Below are 19,860 nucleotides of genomic sequence, written 5' to 3' on the forward strand. Positions count from 1 at the left end.
TGGATGAGTCCACTTATATACAGTTATTAGATAAATATACAGTAGGCCCTCTGTATCTGCAGATTTGAAACCCATGGATATGGACTGCTGACTGTACTAGCTATTTTATATGAGGGACTTGAGCACCCATGGATTTTGGTATAGGTGGGGGCCCCTGGAACTAATCCCCTGTGGATACTGAGGGAGTGTACTTCACACAGAACTGCTCCTCCCCACAGTTCACAGCAGCAGCATAAAAGAGTAACGCCATACCACCTCTGAGAGCTCTGACTCACAACTGCTGTGAGTCTGTGAATTGTTCACCCCCTTACATGCTATTCAAAACTGATTCCCCTCTCCATCCCTGCTGGATATTGGTAAGTATACAACATAGCCCCAATAACATTTTTCCCACATTTACATGGTTTTCTTCTACCAGACAGCACATATCTCGAGGACAAGTACTAGATCCCTTATTCAACTTTTTAAAATCTCCAAAGGCCAAATACACTGCTGATAAGGCATAGGTAGGTATTGGACTGTGCTCTTTCTTTTTAATTAATGAATGGGAAAAAAAAAAAAAAACTTGGTCACTAATTAAGTAACTGATTCATGTAAAATACGAACAAAAATATCTTACCTATTCCTGGTGTTTTTAAATTACAGTATGTATTTTCACAGCCAAGTCAACTTGTTTCTCCTATAGTCTACTTCTCCTACTAGATTGATTCCAAAGATTTTAGACTATGATAGAAAAAATAAATATTCAAACAAAATAGTTTACATACTTTTTTCATTTCCAATGCATATGCTTCTTTCCATTAACATCTCGTCTTAATCATCTTTGAATCTCTAATGATCACTATAGTTTTTGGTATATAACATGTACTCAAATATTTGTTGAATGAACAAGTTATTTTCAAACTACTGTGAGTTTGTTAGCATACTACAATTAATGAAAAAAGCTCCAATGCAAAACATTTTAATAGGCTGTCAAATATACAGTAATTAGAATTATCTAAATATCACTTATATAAAAATCGGTATATCACATTAGATGATTCTATAAAATAAAAACACAAATCACACATTGACAACAACCCCTGCAGTCCAAGAACCCCCCCCATCAATAGTACAAATTACAAACACGTTTTTTAAAAAGACATTGTTTAGACATTTAAACCAAAGTAACTTTGACTAAATACATTCATTCATCAAGTACAATAAATTTAGCATAGTCACTAATAACACACAATTTTAGGTGCAATTTCACATGCTTTCATATATCTTCCAGTTCAATTCCCACAGTAAAGTGTCTTTGTGCACACCATATCCATTTATATGCAGGTGCATCATACATCATACTTAAGACTATTTCACTTCATAATTAAACGTATTAATATATATTGTAAGTGAATACCAGGCCAAAATTTAACCTCAGTGATGACAAATTTAACAATTAAAAATGTTCTTTACAGTATATTCTAATTTGTTTAATTGTATGAGTACTATTTCCTCTTACTAAACACTATCAAAATAAGTAATAAGAATTTAAATATTAACTCCAGAAACATGGAGACTCCAACCTTCTTAAAATATTAACGAGCATTTTAAGTAACAATACAATCATTCTGTAAGTCAAAAAAGTAATTTCATATTCATTGCCAAATTTAAAATACAAATGATTTGAAGATTGAGCCCTAAAATATTTGCAGTAAATTGTAAGGTACAATTTTTAAAATGTGCAGTAATTTGCTTGTGAATATGTAATGGAATGTTTTTCACAGTAATGTTATGTTAAAACACTATTCTACATGAACAGTCTAAGTAAACGTACCTTTACCAGCAAAAGTGAAAAATTAAGGCCTTCTAATGCTATCTATAATTATTACCTGAACTCAAATGTCAAATAGAGGTTACAATGCTGCAAAGTATTATTTTTAACCTCTTTAACATATTGTTAGTTGCTTCACCTCAACAATTATTACCTTATCTTTACACAAAGTTGAATGCTAGTTAACTTTATTATCTTTAAATAAGCATTTCTCCATATCTCTATTTTAATTTAGCCCCCAACCCACCCCCATCTAGAGAGAATGCTGGAAACGGTAAGGGCTTTGTCTGATTGCATCACAGCTATATATTCAGGGGTTAAAAATGTCACATTTATATTTCTGAATGAACTAAGATGCCTGGCCTCCATACACAACATGACTTGTTTTCCTAAAGCATTAATAGACAATTGCAACCTCTTTACATGACCAAATTGACTTTTTTTAATTGAAGTCTAGGCTATGAAGACATTACAGGATGTAATGGAAGGATAACCAAGGCTACAAATATATCAAATCAAGGTTAAAGGCACTGGATAAGGAAGATTATTACAAAGCACTGTAAACAATTTTTAAAGCAAATCAAGTTTTAAAGTATCAAATGCCAAACTACTAAGAGCAAATGGTACTAAACTGATGACAATGCTTTAAAATAGTGGACAAAATTTCTGTAATGTCACAAATAAAATTCTTTCATTGTTCTACCATTTTCTTTCATCCTACATAATCTTTAATATTCCAAGTCCTAGAAACAAATATGTTTCCAGTTGCATGAAACAAGAAAATGGCAACTGAGATATCTCTGAAAATTAATTCTATCTTCTCAAGTTACATTATTAATTTGATGTGTATACGGTAGAGAGATATGAAGAACATCATCTTGGAAATCATAAAATAGTAAATTATACTCAATTAAAATCATAAAAAAAGATCTTATTCAGTTGAACACAATCTAAAGCCCCACAACAGCAAATTGTAGTGTAAAGAGGCATAGTAAGTACAATTTCCAGACACATAAAACAAATAACGAATACTGAGTTGAAAATACCACATGCTCCATGTTACAGTCATTTAATACACACATTTTCACAACTGTTTCTTGAAAAACTATTCAGATAAAATATTTAGCATTTATTATCAATTTTAATTTATTTGAATCTATGTAACTTCATCCATATTAAAATATCAATTAATGTAAATACTTTATTATAAAACTATTGTACAATTTAAATTTTTATTAGAGAAATGTATTATTCACTATCCACAATTTCTTAAAGTCCTTTTCATGAGTGCATTCCATAAGAAATACACTAAAATCATTTATATTTCCTAGGGGGAAAAAACTACAGTAATCCTATTAACCCAAACTATATCCTTATTATTATTTCTTGAACATTTAAATGTTTAAATATGCTTGGTGAATAGTGATCATTCATCCCCACAGTGGTAAATTTTAGCATAATGTTAAATGACTGGACTAGACAGTAAAATAGTCACATGTAGATAACACAAATAGATGCTTGTTGTTACATGTAAGCTTACTTATAAAGTAACATAAAATGGGCATTGGATAACAGTGAAAAAAATGTAAACAAACAGAATTAAATGTGAATCTCTTCCCTGAAGAACAAAAGATAAAAGTGTTTCTTGTTTTATTAAAACAAAACATTATCTATTGTATCAAAAAGGTAAGACACTGATTATACAAAACTAAATTTCCAAATATGGATAAAGAAAATATGGAACTGATTCACACTTTATTGAGCTAAAATGCACAAAAAACCTGATAATAATTAAATTTATTAAATTCATTGTACATATAGGTTGATACCACCCCATACAAAAAAAAAAGTCTCTTGTTTTGTTAAGATTCAAAATAGTGTTTAAATTATATGAGCTTAAGATTTATTGAACCACTATCCAAATAACAACAACAACAAAAGTCTACACTGTGGGACAAAAAAGGTAAAACTAAAAAATTTCTCTTAACTATGACTTGAACTTCATCCCCACAAGAAAAGCTACGGCAATACCCATTTAGGCAGCAGAGAAAAATATGAAGTCCTTATGGAAAATACCTACACTGACTCTAAATAAAAAATTTTAAATAATCAAATTTTGCTATAACAAATGCATATGAATTTTAAAGGTATTCAGGCCTAATAAATTTACTAAGCACAGAATCCATAGGGCATCTGTTACTTTTTTTTGTGCTCAGATACTTGCAAAAGTATACTCAGAGAGGGTTGGGAAGGTGAGATAAACATAAAGTTGTGATACTTTCCTTCACACTAAAAAAAGGCCCTTGAATTTAAAAGTTTAATTTGCAATTTTGGGGGGAAAATAGTCTAACAGTTCACAAGTCTAAAACAATTTCCAGGAATATGGCAAAACTGTTAATAACTACTTAGATGTTTTATTAGTGAATCAAAGTGCAAGTAATGAAAACATAAACATTTAACATATTTGCAAATTTAATTTCAAAGTTCTGAATGTTTCCAATAACAAATAACTAGTTATTTTTTAAAAGGGGTGGATGTGAAACAGAGATAATACTTACAAATCTAATTTTTCCAAGAAAAATAGTACTGCCCCCCCTTCCATGAAGTTAAATTATAATTTCTCTCTTGAATATGATATACAACTGTTTTAAGTAAGAATGAAACAGAAGCATGAATTTAGACATGTACCAAACTCTGTATGACGTACTAATATACACACAGTATTTTTGATAACACTCACAATACTGGATGTTGTCCTTCACTGCTTATTAGAATTCTGAGAAACACTTTTTAGCAACATATATTCATACCACTGCTTAACTAAATGGGGACATATAAATACATGAATTGTAAAAGAAAAAAACTCTCAAAAGTTATTTAAAGGAGAAATAAGAAGAGCTTCAATCATCCACCTTTTTGAAGCTGCAGTAAAAGGTATTATATGGTTTATAATACTTGTCACAATGTAGTAAAATTCCAATTTTCCCATAAAGATTTTAAAAGAAAAACATTTTGTTCCTTGCAAATAACTTCTCTCTTCCCTAACCTTGGCAAGACTAATTATTAGTGCCCTTAATGTCAAGACTTTTGTTGTTGTTGTTGTCCATTTCAATGATCTTTTTCAAGAAGTATTTTGAAATATGTATATAAATGGAAATTAAAGTGAAAATCTGCTTTTGGAATACAATGATTCTAAACCATTTTACTTCTAAGAAGCACCTTTTGATATGCTGGTCTGAACTTTTAATATAAAACCGAAACAGTACTTATTTCTGTAGAATTTTCTCCAGTTTTAATAACTTCATACATAGCAATACTAAGGATATCAACCTGTGCTTTCTAGATTTTTGAAAGTGTTCTAATAATGTAATGAGTTTAGATATGGCTCATTGTTAAGGATGGGTGGACAGAGATTTCACAATAATTGGCTACAGAAAGCTAACTAAACTTGTAATGACTGAATGATGGTTTGCATTTTGCTTAAGCCAAATAGATGTTTAAGCCACGTACCACCACATTCCCTGCTTAACATTCCTAAGTTTCTTTATTCTTTATAGTTTTCTAAAGAACAAATAATTAGTTTTCCTGAGTAAGATTATAAAAAAGTTAACCCTTCTACCAAAAGTATAAAGACAAATAAAATGTAGACTCACAATACAAATTTTTTACACAGCATTACAAGTGCAGAGTTATTAACTGCTGCTCTTCATTATGATTGCCCCACCCCTTTAAAAGATTGCAGCAAAGGATTCAATTGTCTAAAATACTCTGCAGTACAGTAATTAAATGCTTTAGCCCATAAACATATCCCTCATCTACTGTGTTGCTAGGGAACACATGAGCAAAGTCTATCATTCGCACTTCTACTTCCGCAATCTCTTGACAACCAGTAGGAAGATGGTAGAAGACTTTTTCCAGTTGGGAAAGTACGTTTCCGTTTAAATGTTCCTGTGACATGCTTTTCCACCCATTGTCTTGCTCTATATTTTCAACTTTCAACGAAGTCTGACTGTGATGCTTTTTTGAATACATTTTTCTGTGGCGAGCATACATTTTGGACAAGCTTTTGCCCACTGAAGCCTCTATTTTTCCATTCGCTGTGGAACTTAACACATGAAAGTTATTATTGTACTCTAGTACATCTGTGTCTGAGAGCTGTCCTTTGGACAAAAATTTTTCTGCTAAAGTTCTGTCATTCAATTTTGCAGTAGTTGGCTGAGATGAACCTTCATAAACAAACAGTAATGAACTTGCATAAAAGTTAAGCTGCTTCTGGCTTTTAAACCACTGCAGAATATTCTCAATCTTCTGAATACTGGCAGCGATAGCATCTTTTCTTAAGCAGAATCCATTATGAAAAAAACGGGAGACTCCTATAAAAAGGAAAATACTAGCATTATATTGAAATTATGAAATAACTATCACTTAGGAAGTAATCTCATCTTAGATACAATTCTTTAATTTTCTCCCATCAGCCCCTGCAATTAAGTGAACAGATACGAATTCTAGTCAAACACAAAGTCTTGGAGCTCAACTTAATTTCTGGTGAAGATGTTCTTGCTAGAAAACATATAAATGACACATATGTAACATGAAATACCTTATTTAGACAAAAAATTTACTACAGGTAGACTGCTACTTTAGTGCTCTCTCTATACATTCTCTTAAGGAACAGGATTCCAAGATTTGCTTCATTTGCTATGAGGAATTTTACAGTAAGATTACATATTTGTTAGAATCACATTCAAGAACTAATCTAGAACCTTGAGTCAAATCATAACCATTTTTAATGATGTCAACAGCCCGTTACCAAAATACCAAACCATAACTGTACTTAATTTATGTTCTCGAAAATATTTATTAAATCAGTCTTTTCACAAAAGTTGAGCTCACTTTGGGGACTAGTACTACTCCAAGTTGAGTATGTTATTCAAAATTGAGACGTTTACATGTTTTAACCTATCAGATTAGGCCTCTTATAAAATTGTTTATGCATATTTTATCATATTGGGGAATTTATGGATACATGTAATTAAATTTTGCTGTTCCCCTACTTCGGGACAGAAACTGCTAAAAAATAGTCATATTAGCCTGAGAAATATTTTAATAAAGAGCCAATCTGGGGATTTCCCTGGCAATCCAGTGGTTAGGGCTCCATGCTTCCACTGCAGGGGACATGGGTTTGATTCCTGGTCAGGGAAATAAGATCCCACAATCTGTACAGCATGGCCAAAAACAACAGCCAATCTGAATATTAGCTTGCTATTGGTTAAGTATACCAAGGCAAATACTAATTGTTAAGGGCACACTATAGATGATTATTTTGTATACATAAAATTCTTCAAACTATTTACATCACTCTTAAGTTCTGCCCCATATTGGATACAGCTAATAATAAACTTTAAAAGAATATTATTTCTGGAAATCTGTGCTATCACTGCTTTTATAATATCTTGGCCATAAATATTTTAGAAGCATATATGTTAAGACTTTATTGTGAACTGAATCATTATACCAAAGGAGAATTAAAACTGAAATCACTTTAGAATTATTTTGATAACTGTGTAGTAATAAAAGCAGTAAAGTATGGTTTTTCAATCCTTACCATCCTTTAGAGTTTCTTTTGTTAAGCTTCTTCCATAGTGCTGGTTTTGTGTCTCATAGCTATCAGAATGAACATGATAAACCTGTCAGAAAAAAGCACTGAATATTAAACACTAATACTCCTTGACCCAGGGCTGGGAGTGAGGAGCAGTGGACGGAATCCCAGCAATGCAAGGATGGTTAAAGATGGGAAGATCTACTCATATAATTCATTCTAATGGAGTTAAGATGAAAAAAAAAAAATCATATTGTCTTATCATGCTGAAAAGGCATTTAGCAAATTTACATCCACTATCAATGAAAACTCTTTAAAAAGACAGATGAGTACTTCCAATATGAAAAGAATTATCCATCTCAATCCACCAAAAGTTAGCCTCAAGTTTAAAGTAGAAATAAGGAAGCATCTGTCCTAAAATACAAGAAACTTCCACAAAAAGTACTTTACCACAATGTGTTTTATCATCATTATTACCTAATATTGTTCTGGAGTTTCTAGCAAATGCAAATAGATAAGAGAAAGAAATAAGAGGCATAATTGAAAAGGCGGCAACAAAAATATTACTCTCTGTAGATAATGGTTATATATTGGAAAGTCAATTTAAAAACTAACAAAAACAATAAAAACTTGAAATGGTGACAGTACAAATTAGTAAACAGAAAATAAGCTTTCATATATACAAACAACTGGCTAGAAAATGTAATGAAAGACCCTACTTACAAATCAAATAAAAAAGAAATAAAACATAGGAATAAACTAAAAAAGCCTAAGATCTATATAAAGACGTCTTTAAAACACCCCTAAGATATACACATAAACACATACCCATGTTCTCAGAAAGGAAGATTCAACATCATAAAAGATATAATTAATCTAGAAGTAAAATCAGATTATAATAAAACACCAACAATTATTTTAATCATATAAGCTAATTTTAAAGTTCATATAGAAAATCAAGAATTGCTAAGGAAAATCCAAATAAGATCAGTAAGGAGGGACTAACCTTGCCATCCTACTAGATATTAAAACATATTTTATTTATACTTTTTCCAACTTTATTGAGGAATAAATTACAAGTATAATTGTATATACTTAAAGTATACAATGTGATTATTTGGTATACATATACATTGTGGAATGATTACTAAGATCAAGAAAATAAACACATGCATCATCTCATACAGTTAACTCATTTTTAGTGTATGTATGCAGTGAGAATGCTTAAAACCTACTCTCAGCCAATTTCAAGTATACAATATCATATTATTAACTATAGTCACCATGCTATACATTAGTTCCTCAGAACTTATTCATCTTATAACTGAAAGTTTGTACCCTCTGACCTACATCTCCCCATTTCCCCCTTCCCTAAATCCCTGGAAACCCCCATTCTACTCTGTTTCTATGAGATCAGCTTTGTCTTTTGGGTTTCTTTTTTTGACTCCACGTATAAGTGCTACCACACAGTATCTGTCTTTCTTTGGCTGGCTTATTGCATTTAGCACAATGCCCTCTGGTTTCATCCATATTTCCTTCTTTCTCATGGCTGAATGATATTCCATTGTTTAAAGAGGCACATCTTCTTTATCCATTTATCTGTAGACAAACACTTAGGTTGTTCCCATATCTTGGCTATCGTGAATATTGCTGCAATGAACATAGGAGTGCAGATATCTCTTTGGGATAGTAATTCCATTAAAATGTACTTTAAAATCAAAAACATGAGAAGCTTGTATGTGATAATGGTATTTTAAACCAGTAGAAAAAGATGGATTATTATTAAATGGTGTTAGTATGATTAACTAGTGATCTGGAAAAAATAGGTTATATTTATAACTTATACCAGGATAAATTCCAAACACATCAAAGATCAAAATGAGCAAAATAAAATGCCTCCCCACCCCAAGATAGAAGAATCCTTGAATAACTGATAACTAGGGAAGGCATTTCCAACTAAAACTCAAAAATTTCTACCACATACAATATGATTTTTAAAATGTTCATAGTGTTTTTGCCATTCAGAAATTGAAAGACAAACAGAGAAAAGGTATTTGAAATTTATATGATGAACAAAGGGCATGTTTACTCTTATGGGAAAATGAACAACATATCTGAGGAGTTCACTGAAATCAAACAGCTCTTAAGCATACCAGGAACATAGCCCACCCCAAAATTGTGGCAACCAAAAATGCCTCCAGAAGCTGCCAAATGACTCCCTGGGGAATAAAACTGCCCCTGGTTCAAAACCACTGCTCTAGATATCAGGCAGACTGCCAATATCTACCACAATCATAAACACATACAAGCTCAGCAATTCCCCTCTAGGAGCTTATCCCATAAATACCCTAGCACACTGGTGGAATGAGGTAGATCTCCGGTTATTCATTTGTAACATTACTTGTAAGAGCAAAAGACTGGAAACAAGTCAAAGGATCCATCAAAGTAAAATGGTTAAACTATAATACTGTGCCACTATGGAAAAATCTTCATGATATGTTAAACAAAAAAAAAAAAAAGGCAAGATACAGAACAGTGTTCAAAGTAGGTAGGTTTTGCAATAAAGGAATACATATATTGCAGCATTTACTTGTATATGTTTAAAATACTTCTGGAAGGATACACTGGAGAAAAAAAATCACTATAATATAGTATCCTGTGTGCAAAGTGACTTCTCACTGTATATATTTCTATACTTTTTGGAGTTTGAGCCATATAACAATGTAGCTCATCAAATTTTAATTAAATATTTTTAAGAAGCATTAAGAATACATTGCTTTAGGGACTTCCCTGCTGGTCCACGTACTCCCATGCAGGCGACCCGAATTTGATCCCTGGTCAGGGAATTAGATCCCACATGCCACAACTAAAGATCCCATGTGTGCCACAACTAAGACCCGGCAAAGCCAAATAAATAAATAAATATTTAAAAAAAGAATACACTGCTTTAGAAACTGATATTTTATAACTTTCAGTCTGATATGGCTAATTACCATCTATCTCAAATGCTTCACTTTATTCAAAAAGTTAAATTAGCTTTCCGACGGTGACGACCTCCCCACGAGAACATGCCTCTCGCAAAGGATCTCCTTCATCCCTCTCCAGAAAAGGAGAAGAGGAAATACAAGAAGAAGTGCCTGATGCAGAGCCCCAATTCCTATTTCATGGATGTGAAATGCCCAGGATGCTATAAAATCACCACCGTCTTTAGCCATGCACAAACAGTAGTTTTGTGTGTTGGCTGCTCTACCATCCTCTGCCAGCCTACAGGAGGAAAAGCAAGGCTTACAGAAGGGTGCTCTTTCAGATGGAAGCAGCACTAAAAGCCCCAGAATCAAGATGAATGGGAAACCATCCCAATAAACACATTTTGGATTAAAAAAAAAGTTAAATTAGAACCGTGTTCTTACACCCACTTACAGCCTATTAAAGAAAGATAATTTATCTTGAACAAAGTGTTACTATGAATAGAAGAAAGCATTTCATAAATACCAAAATTACATTTGACTACAAGAAAAACTATTTTTATAAGAACAGTTAATCATAACCAAAATGTGTTTAAAAAAATATACTCATGTTCTCTATGCACAGAAATATGTGTAAAAGAGGATTTTCAAAGTGACAGAGGTATTAACTAATGCTATGTGGCAATCATATGGCAATATACAAATGTAACAAATCAATATGTTGTACAACTCAAAGACAATGTTATATATCATTTATGTTGCAATAAAAAAGGATGAAATTGAGAAATTAATAATCTGAGGAAATATATTAAATAGACACAAAAAACAAGTGAGAAGAATTTTCAAATACCCGGTCATGTAAACTAAAAACTAGGAAATGTACCAAAAAAGAGGATTCTCAAAATTGTCACCATTCTACTATTCAGGGATGTATTTTCTGAGCTAAGTTAGATTTCACATATGAAAAATCTAAATTTCACAAATAGACTAAAGCTAATCAGTTTCAGTGGGACTCCTTTATTAATATTCTCTCTTCCTTTATTTACTTATTTTTATTTATTCATTTATTTTTTTATTGAAGTATAGTTGATTTACAATGCTGTATTAATTTCAGGCATCTCTATTTACTTCTACTTTACTAGTTAAAGCTAGAATATAAAGAGGTCTGAGAATTTCTTCAGTCTCTACCAGTCCAGTCTTGGTCAATCACAAAGATATCTGTAAATCAAAAGTTACAGGGCTTCCCTGGTGGCGCAGTGGTTGAGAGTCTGCCTGCGATGCGGGTTCGTGCCCCGGTCTGGGAAGATCCCACCTGCCGCGGAGCGGCTGGGCCCGTGAGCCATGACCACTGGGCCTGCGCGTCCGGAGCCTGTGCTCCACAACGGGAGAGGCCACAGCAGTGAGAGGCCCACGTACCTCAAAAAAAAAAAAAAAAAAAGTTACAGTACCACCTTGAAAATATTTTTAACGGAATGGTAAGCTGGAAGACATGAGTAGGACAGAATAACAAGCAAAAAAAGGCTCCAGCACTTCCTGGATCATATGAGTTGCTTATTTTACAGGAACTCATGTCAGGAGCAAACCAATTCAAATATCTTTAGCAAAACACATTTCCTATTAACTCAAATCCTATTAATGGAAAAAAGGAATTTGAAGGGTTACTGTTATCCACTATTATAGAAGAAAAAAAGGTATACAAAAAAAGAGTCCGATTTTTAGACAATGTGATAACTAAAGATAAAAAGAGAAGAATCTTTTCCCCCAGTAATTAGGAATCAGTGATTAAGAAACGTGACTTCTCTCTTAAGTGCAAATATTTGTCAAAAATTTAAGTTATTGCCAAAAATATACTGGAACATCCAAAATTAAATCATCTAAAATCTTGAATCACAAGTTTTAAAGAACTTTCAGGTAAATTTCTACAAACTGTATCTCAATTACCTGTGGTTAATAAATATAATAAACCCCTACAGTTATATAGCATGTGTTTTCCGAGTCAATACAAAACTGGAAAATTAAACAACCATTCAAATAGTTAACCCAAAAGGATGCTATGTCAAAAAGCCAGGAAGTCCCAAAGCAAGCTGCTGATATATTAACTTCTCTCAGTTTGATACTCTAAGCTAAAATACACCCCACCTTCCTACATATAGTATGCTCTAGTCACCTTACATAAACTCCTATTTCACAATATGCTCTGCTTCTTGGTTTTCTACCTATTATTTTCCCCATTGCCAGTTCAAAATACCACCTTTTCCAAAGGCACTCTATACTCCTCTTTTTGTGACTCCCTTGTTCTTATAGTTCCTATTCAGTTTCTATCTCTTTTCTTACACATATCTTAATAAATCTTGTTATTAAATCAAAGTGAGTCTTATCATCTACACCATCTTGGGATCAAGGAAATAACAGTATAATTGCTGACAGTCATTTAAAAATAAGGAATTCCTAAACTGGCATGTTCTTCTACCCACCAAACCTCTTCCTACTACTGGTTAAACATAACAGAAAAGTATGTTAAAACTGATATATTTGATAAATTTCAGTCTATTCAGTTATATTAAGGGTTGTTTTTGGTTTGGTTTTTTTTTTTTTTTAATTTAAAGGCAGGACTGTCTTGAAGGAGAATTTTTTAAATTTGGAACATTCATTCTAAAATTATTCAAGTCTATCTTTATTATTAGTCTACAAACCCACTGTGATTAAAAAGTTTAATGAATTTACCACCTACTAAAGAAATGACTATTTGAAAAAAATCCTAACATAACTCATACTAAATTCAAGGTATGTCTCCCAATTTTAACATTCTAGAATAACATAATTAAATTTATATTCACATTCTCATTTATTATTTCACACTTCAATCATATCCTTTCTCAGATAAGTAAACAATATGTGATTATAAACTGCTAACTACTATATAAAGGAAGCCATGAAAACAAATAGGGGAACCCAAATTGACCTACAGATCCAAAACTATTCCTTACACCAAAATCCCAGCCGACACTTCTTTGCAGAAATGACGAGTTGATTCTAAAATTCGCGTGGAAGTTGAAGGGACCCAGAACAGCCAAAACAATCTTGGAAAAGAAGAACAAAGTTGGAAGTCTAACAATTCCTGGTTTCAAAACTTACTCCAAAGCTACACTAATCAAGACAGTGTAATTCTTGGGAGTTCCTTGGCGGTCCAGTGGTTAGGACTAAGTGCTTTCACTGCTGTGGGCCTGGGTTCAACACCTGGTCAGGGAACTAAGATCCCGCAAGCTGCACGGCACAGCCAATTAAAAAAAAAAAAAGACAGTGTGGTTCTGAGAAAATAACTGCAAATCATATATCTGATAAGGCGTTAATATTCCAAATATATAAAGAAGTCAGACAATTTGATGGGACAATTTTTTGATTCAAAAATGGACAGAGGAACTGAATAGATATTTTGCCAAAGACAACATTCAAATGGCCAGCAGGAACATCAGAAGGTGCTCAACATCACTAATCATCAGGGAAATGCAAATCAAAATCACAAGATACACTTCACACCTGTTAGAATGGTTATCATCAAAAAGACAACAAATAACAAGTGTTGGTGAGAATATAGAGAAAAGGCAACACTTGAGTACTATTGGTAGGAATGTAAACTGGTGCAGCCACTATGGAAAACAGTATGAAAGCTCCTCAAAAACTTAAAAATAGAACTACCATTATGATCCAGCAATTCTACTTCTGGGTATACACCCAAGAAAAAGAAAATAGGATATCATGGTGCTAGATGCACTCCCTGTTCATTGCAGCATTATTCACAATAGCCAAGATATGGAAACAACCTAAGTGTACATCAATGAATGAATGGATAAAGACGTGGTGTGTACACACATACCTCGTTTTACTGCACTTCAGATACTGTGTTTTTCACAAATTGAAGGTTTATGGCAAGCCTCCATTGAACAAGTCTATCAGCACCATTTTTCCAACAGCATTTGCTCAGTTCATGTCTCTGTGTCACATCTGGTAATTCTCGCAATATTTCAAACTTTTTCATTATTATTATATTGTTATGTTATGTGATCAGTGAATTTTGATGTTACCATTATAATTGTTTTGGCACTTTTTTAGCAATAAAGTATTTTTAAATTAAGGTATGCCCATTGTTTGTTTAGACATAATGCTATTGCATACTTAACAGATTACAGTATAGTGTAAACATAACTTTTATATGCATTGGGAAACCAAAAAATTCTTGTGACTTGTTTTATTGTGATATCTGCTTTATTGCAGTGGTCTGGAGCTGAACCCACAATACCTCCAAGGTACGCCTGTAAATAAACAATGTAATACTATTCAGTCATGAAAAAGAAGGCAATCTGCCATTTGCAACAACATAGATGGACCTTAAGGGCATTACGCTAAGTGAAATAAGCCAGATAGAGAAAGACAAATACTGCACAGCATCACTTATACATGGAATCCAAAAAAACAAACCAAACTTATAGAAAGAGAGAGTAGAAAGTGGTTACTAAGGTCTGGGAGGAGGTGGGGGAAATAGGAAGAGGCTGGTATTCATCACTCAGTTATAAGATGAATAAAGTCTGAGGATCTAATGTAAAACATGGTGACTAAATTGATAACACTGTATTGCATAACTGAAATTTGCTAAGAGGGTAGAACTTAAATGTTCTCACACACACAAATAAAAGATAAATATGTGAGGTGATGGATATGTTAATTAATTAGATGAGTGAATCCTTTCACAATGTGTATGCATATCAAGTCACCACAATGTTTACTTTAAATATCTTTATGTCAATTATACCTCAATAAAGCTGGGGAAAAAAAGACAGTGTGGTTCTGGCATAAAGATAGACAATATGGATCAACAAAAGAGAACTGAGAGTCCAGAAATAAACTCTTACATTTATGGTCAGTTTACTTTCAACAAGGGTGTCAAAAGCATCCAGTGGGGGAAAGAATGGTCTTTTCAATAAATGGTGCTAGGACAACTGAATATCCATATGCAAAAGAAGAAGTCTGACCCCTTCCTCAAACCACACCCAAAAAACTAACTTAAAATGTACACACATCTCAATGTAAGAGTTAAAACTATAGAAGAAAAATAGGAGTAAATCTTCATGACTTTAGTTTAGGCAATGGTTTCTTAACTATGACACCAAAAGCACAAGTAACAAAAGACAAAAAAAAAAATTAGACTTCAAAATTTAAAACTTTTGTACTCCAAAGCCATTATAAAGAAAGTGGATAAACAATCCACAGAAAAAACCCAAATTAAAAATGGGCACAGGATTGGAATAGACATTTCTCCAAAGAAGATATACACATGGTCAACAGCACATGAAACGAGTCTCAATACCATGAGCCATTAGGGAAATGCAAATAAAAACCACAACGAGGGCTTCCCTGGTGGCGCAGTGGTTGGGGGTCCGCCTGCCGGTGCGGGGGACGCGGGTTCGTGCCCCGGTCCGGGAGGATCCCACGTGCCGCGGGGCCGCTGGGCCTGCGCGTCCGGAGCCTGTGCTCCGTGGCGGGGGAGGCCACAGCGGTGAGAGGCCGCGTACCGCAGGAAAAAAAAAAACCACAATGAGATACCACTTCACATCCACTAGGATGGCTTATAGTTAAAAAAAGAAAAAGACAGAGAGAGAGACAATAACAAGGTTTGGGTTTTGGGTGAGGATGTGGAGAAACTGGAACTCCTATATATCACTGGTAGAAATGTAAAATGGTGCAGGAACTTTGGAAAAACACTTTGGCAGTTTCTGAAAAAGTTAAACTTAATCATAGCACCCACCAATTTCAAATTCAGGAACTACCCCCCCAAATAAAAACATAACGACTTGTATATGAATGTTCATGATAGCATTATTAATAATAGCCCCAAAGTGGAAACAACCCAAAGTTGACCAACGAACAAATGGATAAACAAAATGTGGTATATCCATACAACAATAAAAAGGAATAAAATACTGATTTATGCTAACATAGACAAACTCTGAAAACATTATTGAAAGAAGCCAGTCACAAAAGACCACCTATTGTATTACATGATTCCATTTATATGAAACGTCCAGAAGAGGCAAAGCTATAGAGTCAGAAAGTAGATTAGAATTGTCTATGGCTAGGGGGGTTGGAAGTTGGAAGGAAATGAGGAGTGACTGCTAATAGGTATGGCCTTTCTTTTGGGGTGATAAAAACGTTCTACAATTGAATATGATGGCTGCCCAACTCTATGAATATACTAAAACCAATCAACTGTATACCTTAAATGAGTGAATTGAATGGTATATAAATTATATCTCAATAAAAATGTTATTAAAAAATATAAACAGAGGAACCTCATTTGTCTGGGGAAATAACACAACACGGGAGAGCAAAATCATATCTTAAAGTCAATGGAAATCCACTGAAGAGTTTTTAAGCTGGAGAATGTCACAATTAGATATACATTTTACAATGTTTGGAGAACAGACTGGAAGAGAGCAAAACTGACATTGAGAGTTCAGTAAAGATACTAGTCTAGAGAGGAATAATTTTGACAATGGGACTCAGGTGCTTGGGAATTAACATCAACAGGATCGATGGATGGCTCTGAGAGGTGATGGTACTGTGAGGTTTCTCACTCGTAAAACTGGACGTATGGTGATGCCACTTACTGAGACAGAGAATAACAGGTTTGCTGCTACTGTTGTGGCTGTTATTTTGCAAGACAGATCTATGTCAGTTTTTTACATATTAGTCCTAGATGTCTTTAAGTTATCCAAGTAAAATGTCTAATAGGCTGTTAGCTATATAGATTAGGAGATCAAAGAAAAACCAGAAGCTGAAAATATATGTTTGGGAGTTATCAGTGTAAGTGAAACTGAACCAATGAGAACAAAGGACGCTACCTAGGAAGAAATAAAAAAGAGAGGGAGGCAGTAAAATGGAACTAAGCGGAATCCCGCAATATTTAAAGAACAAACAGAAAGAAATGAGCTGGCAAAGAAGACTGCAAAGTGGTCTTAGGAAAAAAACAAGAGAGGGTGTAGTGTTATGGACACAAAAAGGAATGTTTCAAGGAGGACCTAGTCAGTGTTGAAGGCTGCTTTTCAAAGTGAAGTAAGGTGAGTAATGAAAAATGTCATTTGGATTTAGTGACATGGAGACGTCATTAGGGAACTTCATGAGACGCCAATCTAGTGGCATGATGAAGCCGAAGCCAGACTGGAATGGGTTGAAGAATACTGAGTGGGAAGTAAGGCAAGAGAAACAAATGTAACTAGTTTGGGTGCAAAGGCCAAACAATTTAAATCCATTGCTGGAGAGCAGAACAGGATAAAGATGGGTTTTGATTTTTTTTTTGAGAGTGATTTGAACATATTTAAAACAAAAGGAAAAAAGAGTAAAGGAAGACAGAAGTTGAAGATATAAAAAGGACAAGAGAGAATCAACAGTATTAGGCTCCTGAAGAGGTGGGAGACAATGAGATCCAGAGGACGTAGGGAAGGGCTGTCCTTAGGAAGATGGAAAATTCTTCAACGTAACAGGAAGGAATAAGGAGGAAATGAAAGCACTTGCTGGTTAGGTATGTACATCTGTTACCAGGAAATTAAAGGAAATCCTGTGTGATGGCTTATTTTTTCTGAAACAGAAGGCAAAGTTATCTGCTAAAAGAGAAGGAAAGCAGGAGGGTGAGAGATTTGAAAACAGTAAAGGTTTAAATAACTACCCAGTCAGATTCCTTTGAGACGTTTATTCCATGTTTGTTTTACCATTATTCCACTACCCTTTTCCCCTTTACTATATACCCACATTTAATTAGAGTTTTCTAAAATGAAATAACTGTGTCAATAATTTCTTTGGTTTTATTTACAGACTACCAAATTCAACTGTGCTGTTTTAACTATCACAGTAACAATTCATTTATAATGCTTCTTATTAACTCTCCTGTTTAAAACTCAAAAGGAAGACTGTATATCATCTTACATGATGAATTTCAAAATGACCCATTACGTTTTTATAGAAGCAATAATTTATCATATATACAAATTTTACCTCCAGACATCTAGGCATACCATTTATTTAGAGGATTTTATTCCACATTCTTAACTGTGGAATATTGTTTGTGAAGATGGCCTCAACATCCTTGTGCACACTGCCATTTGTATTTTGACTTCCCTATTCCCACCATCAGAAGTGGGGTCTTCTTCTCCCTATCAATATGGACTGGACCTATGATGTACTTTGACCTATAAAACTCCATAGAAATGACAGAAAGTGACTTCCTAACCTAGATTTTAACAGCTCTTGTAGCTCTCACTCTTGCCTTCCTGGAATGTAGCACACGAAGAAGCTCCACTTAGCCTTCTGGAAGATGAGGAACCTCACGGGAAAAGGCTCAGCCAACAGTTAGTATCAACTTGTAGACATAAGAGTGAGGTTATTTAGACCACCAAGCCCCAGCTGAGCCATCAGATGAGTGCAGCCACAACAGGGAACCTGGATGAGATCAGAAGAACTGACCACCTGAGCCCAACTCAAATTGCCAATCCAGAGAAACATGAGCAAAGAAAATAACAGCTTTAAATCACAGTCTGAAACAATAAGCTAATGTTTAATTTCACTTTTCTGTTTTAAATATACAGAAAAATTACTGAATATATAAACTTAGCACTTTTCTCGTGGGAAAATCATAAATAATATCACATTCACTTATCGTGTTACTTATTTTGCACCTAAACTTAAGACTTCTTTAATACAAAATTATCAGAGTCAGAGCCTTGAGGTTAAGCTATTCATTTACTTATTAATCATGTTCTGTATATCAGAATAATTCCTGACACTGCCCACATACCAGTGAACAGAAGAGGTAAAAATCTCTGCCCCACACTGGGGAGTTATGGATAACCTAATACCAAAATATATGTGACATCTATAATTTTCAAGGGAAGAACATGTAACAAGAAACGTGTGTATTAAACTAAAAATCACTCTTACCCTCATGCCAAGCACCAAGAACCCAATCTCTTCCATTAATGGGTACTTGCTGACCTGTTGCTGAATCTTCTCAGATGAAGCAAAAGGATCATAGCTTTTCCGCCCTATCTTTACATCCATTATACAGGGCTTATTAAATTTATGGGTCACATCTTCCAGTTTTAGGTATAAATCTGTTATTAAAGAAAAACTCTAATTAGTAATAGGAAAATATATTACTACTCAAGGAAAAACAAAAATGAGGAAATCTTAAAACTGAGAAAAAAGTTAAAACAAGTCCAGAGTCAACAATTATTATTACTCCACCTGAAAAGAGAGAGAGAAAAAAAAAAAAAAAGACTGACCAACAAATTTATAACAGGTATAAATGTCCCAGAGAAACTCTTGCAGGAGATGCAATAAATAATATTCAACCATAAACAAAAGCTATGAATTAGATATAAGGCTTCCAAGGACATTAAAAAGGCAATGAGATTATTTTAAAGCTGTCCCAGAAT

At 33.7% G+C, this 19,860-nt stretch overlaps 2 protein-coding genes across 2 annotated transcripts in view; one reads left to right on the plus strand and one right to left on the minus strand.

Annotated features, from left to right (window-relative positions):
- Positions 1 to 912: 912 nt before the first annotated feature.
- The window catches only part of IPMK (inositol polyphosphate multikinase), a 41,935-nt gene continuing 22,987 nt past the window's right edge, over positions 913 to 19,860 (minus strand). The window contains exons 4-6 of the mRNA XM_082854799.1: positions 19,364 to 19,536; positions 7,419 to 7,500; positions 913 to 6,186 (exon numbers count right to left, since the gene is read on the minus strand). Of these exons, the coding sequence (XP_082710925.1) occupies positions 5,564 to 6,186; positions 7,419 to 7,500; positions 19,364 to 19,536 (878 nt within the window). The 3' untranslated portion in view covers positions 913 to 5,563. The remainder of the gene's footprint in view (positions 6,187 to 7,418; positions 7,501 to 19,363; positions 19,537 to 19,860) is intronic.
- Positions 10,319 to 10,736, plus strand: LOC309971824 (small ribosomal subunit protein eS27-like). Its single transcript, XM_082855218.1, has one exon. The coding sequence runs from the start codon at positions 10,481 to 10,483 to the stop codon at positions 10,733 to 10,735; it is 255 nt and encodes an 84-aa protein (XP_082711344.1). The 5' UTR covers positions 10,319 to 10,480; the 3' UTR covers position 10,736.

Source organism: Leucopleurus acutus (genome assembly GCF_964270905.1).
Source record: "Leucopleurus acutus genome assembly, chromosome: 14".
NCBI classification, from domain to species: Eukaryota; Metazoa; Chordata; class Mammalia; order Artiodactyla; family Delphinidae; genus Leucopleurus; species Leucopleurus acutus.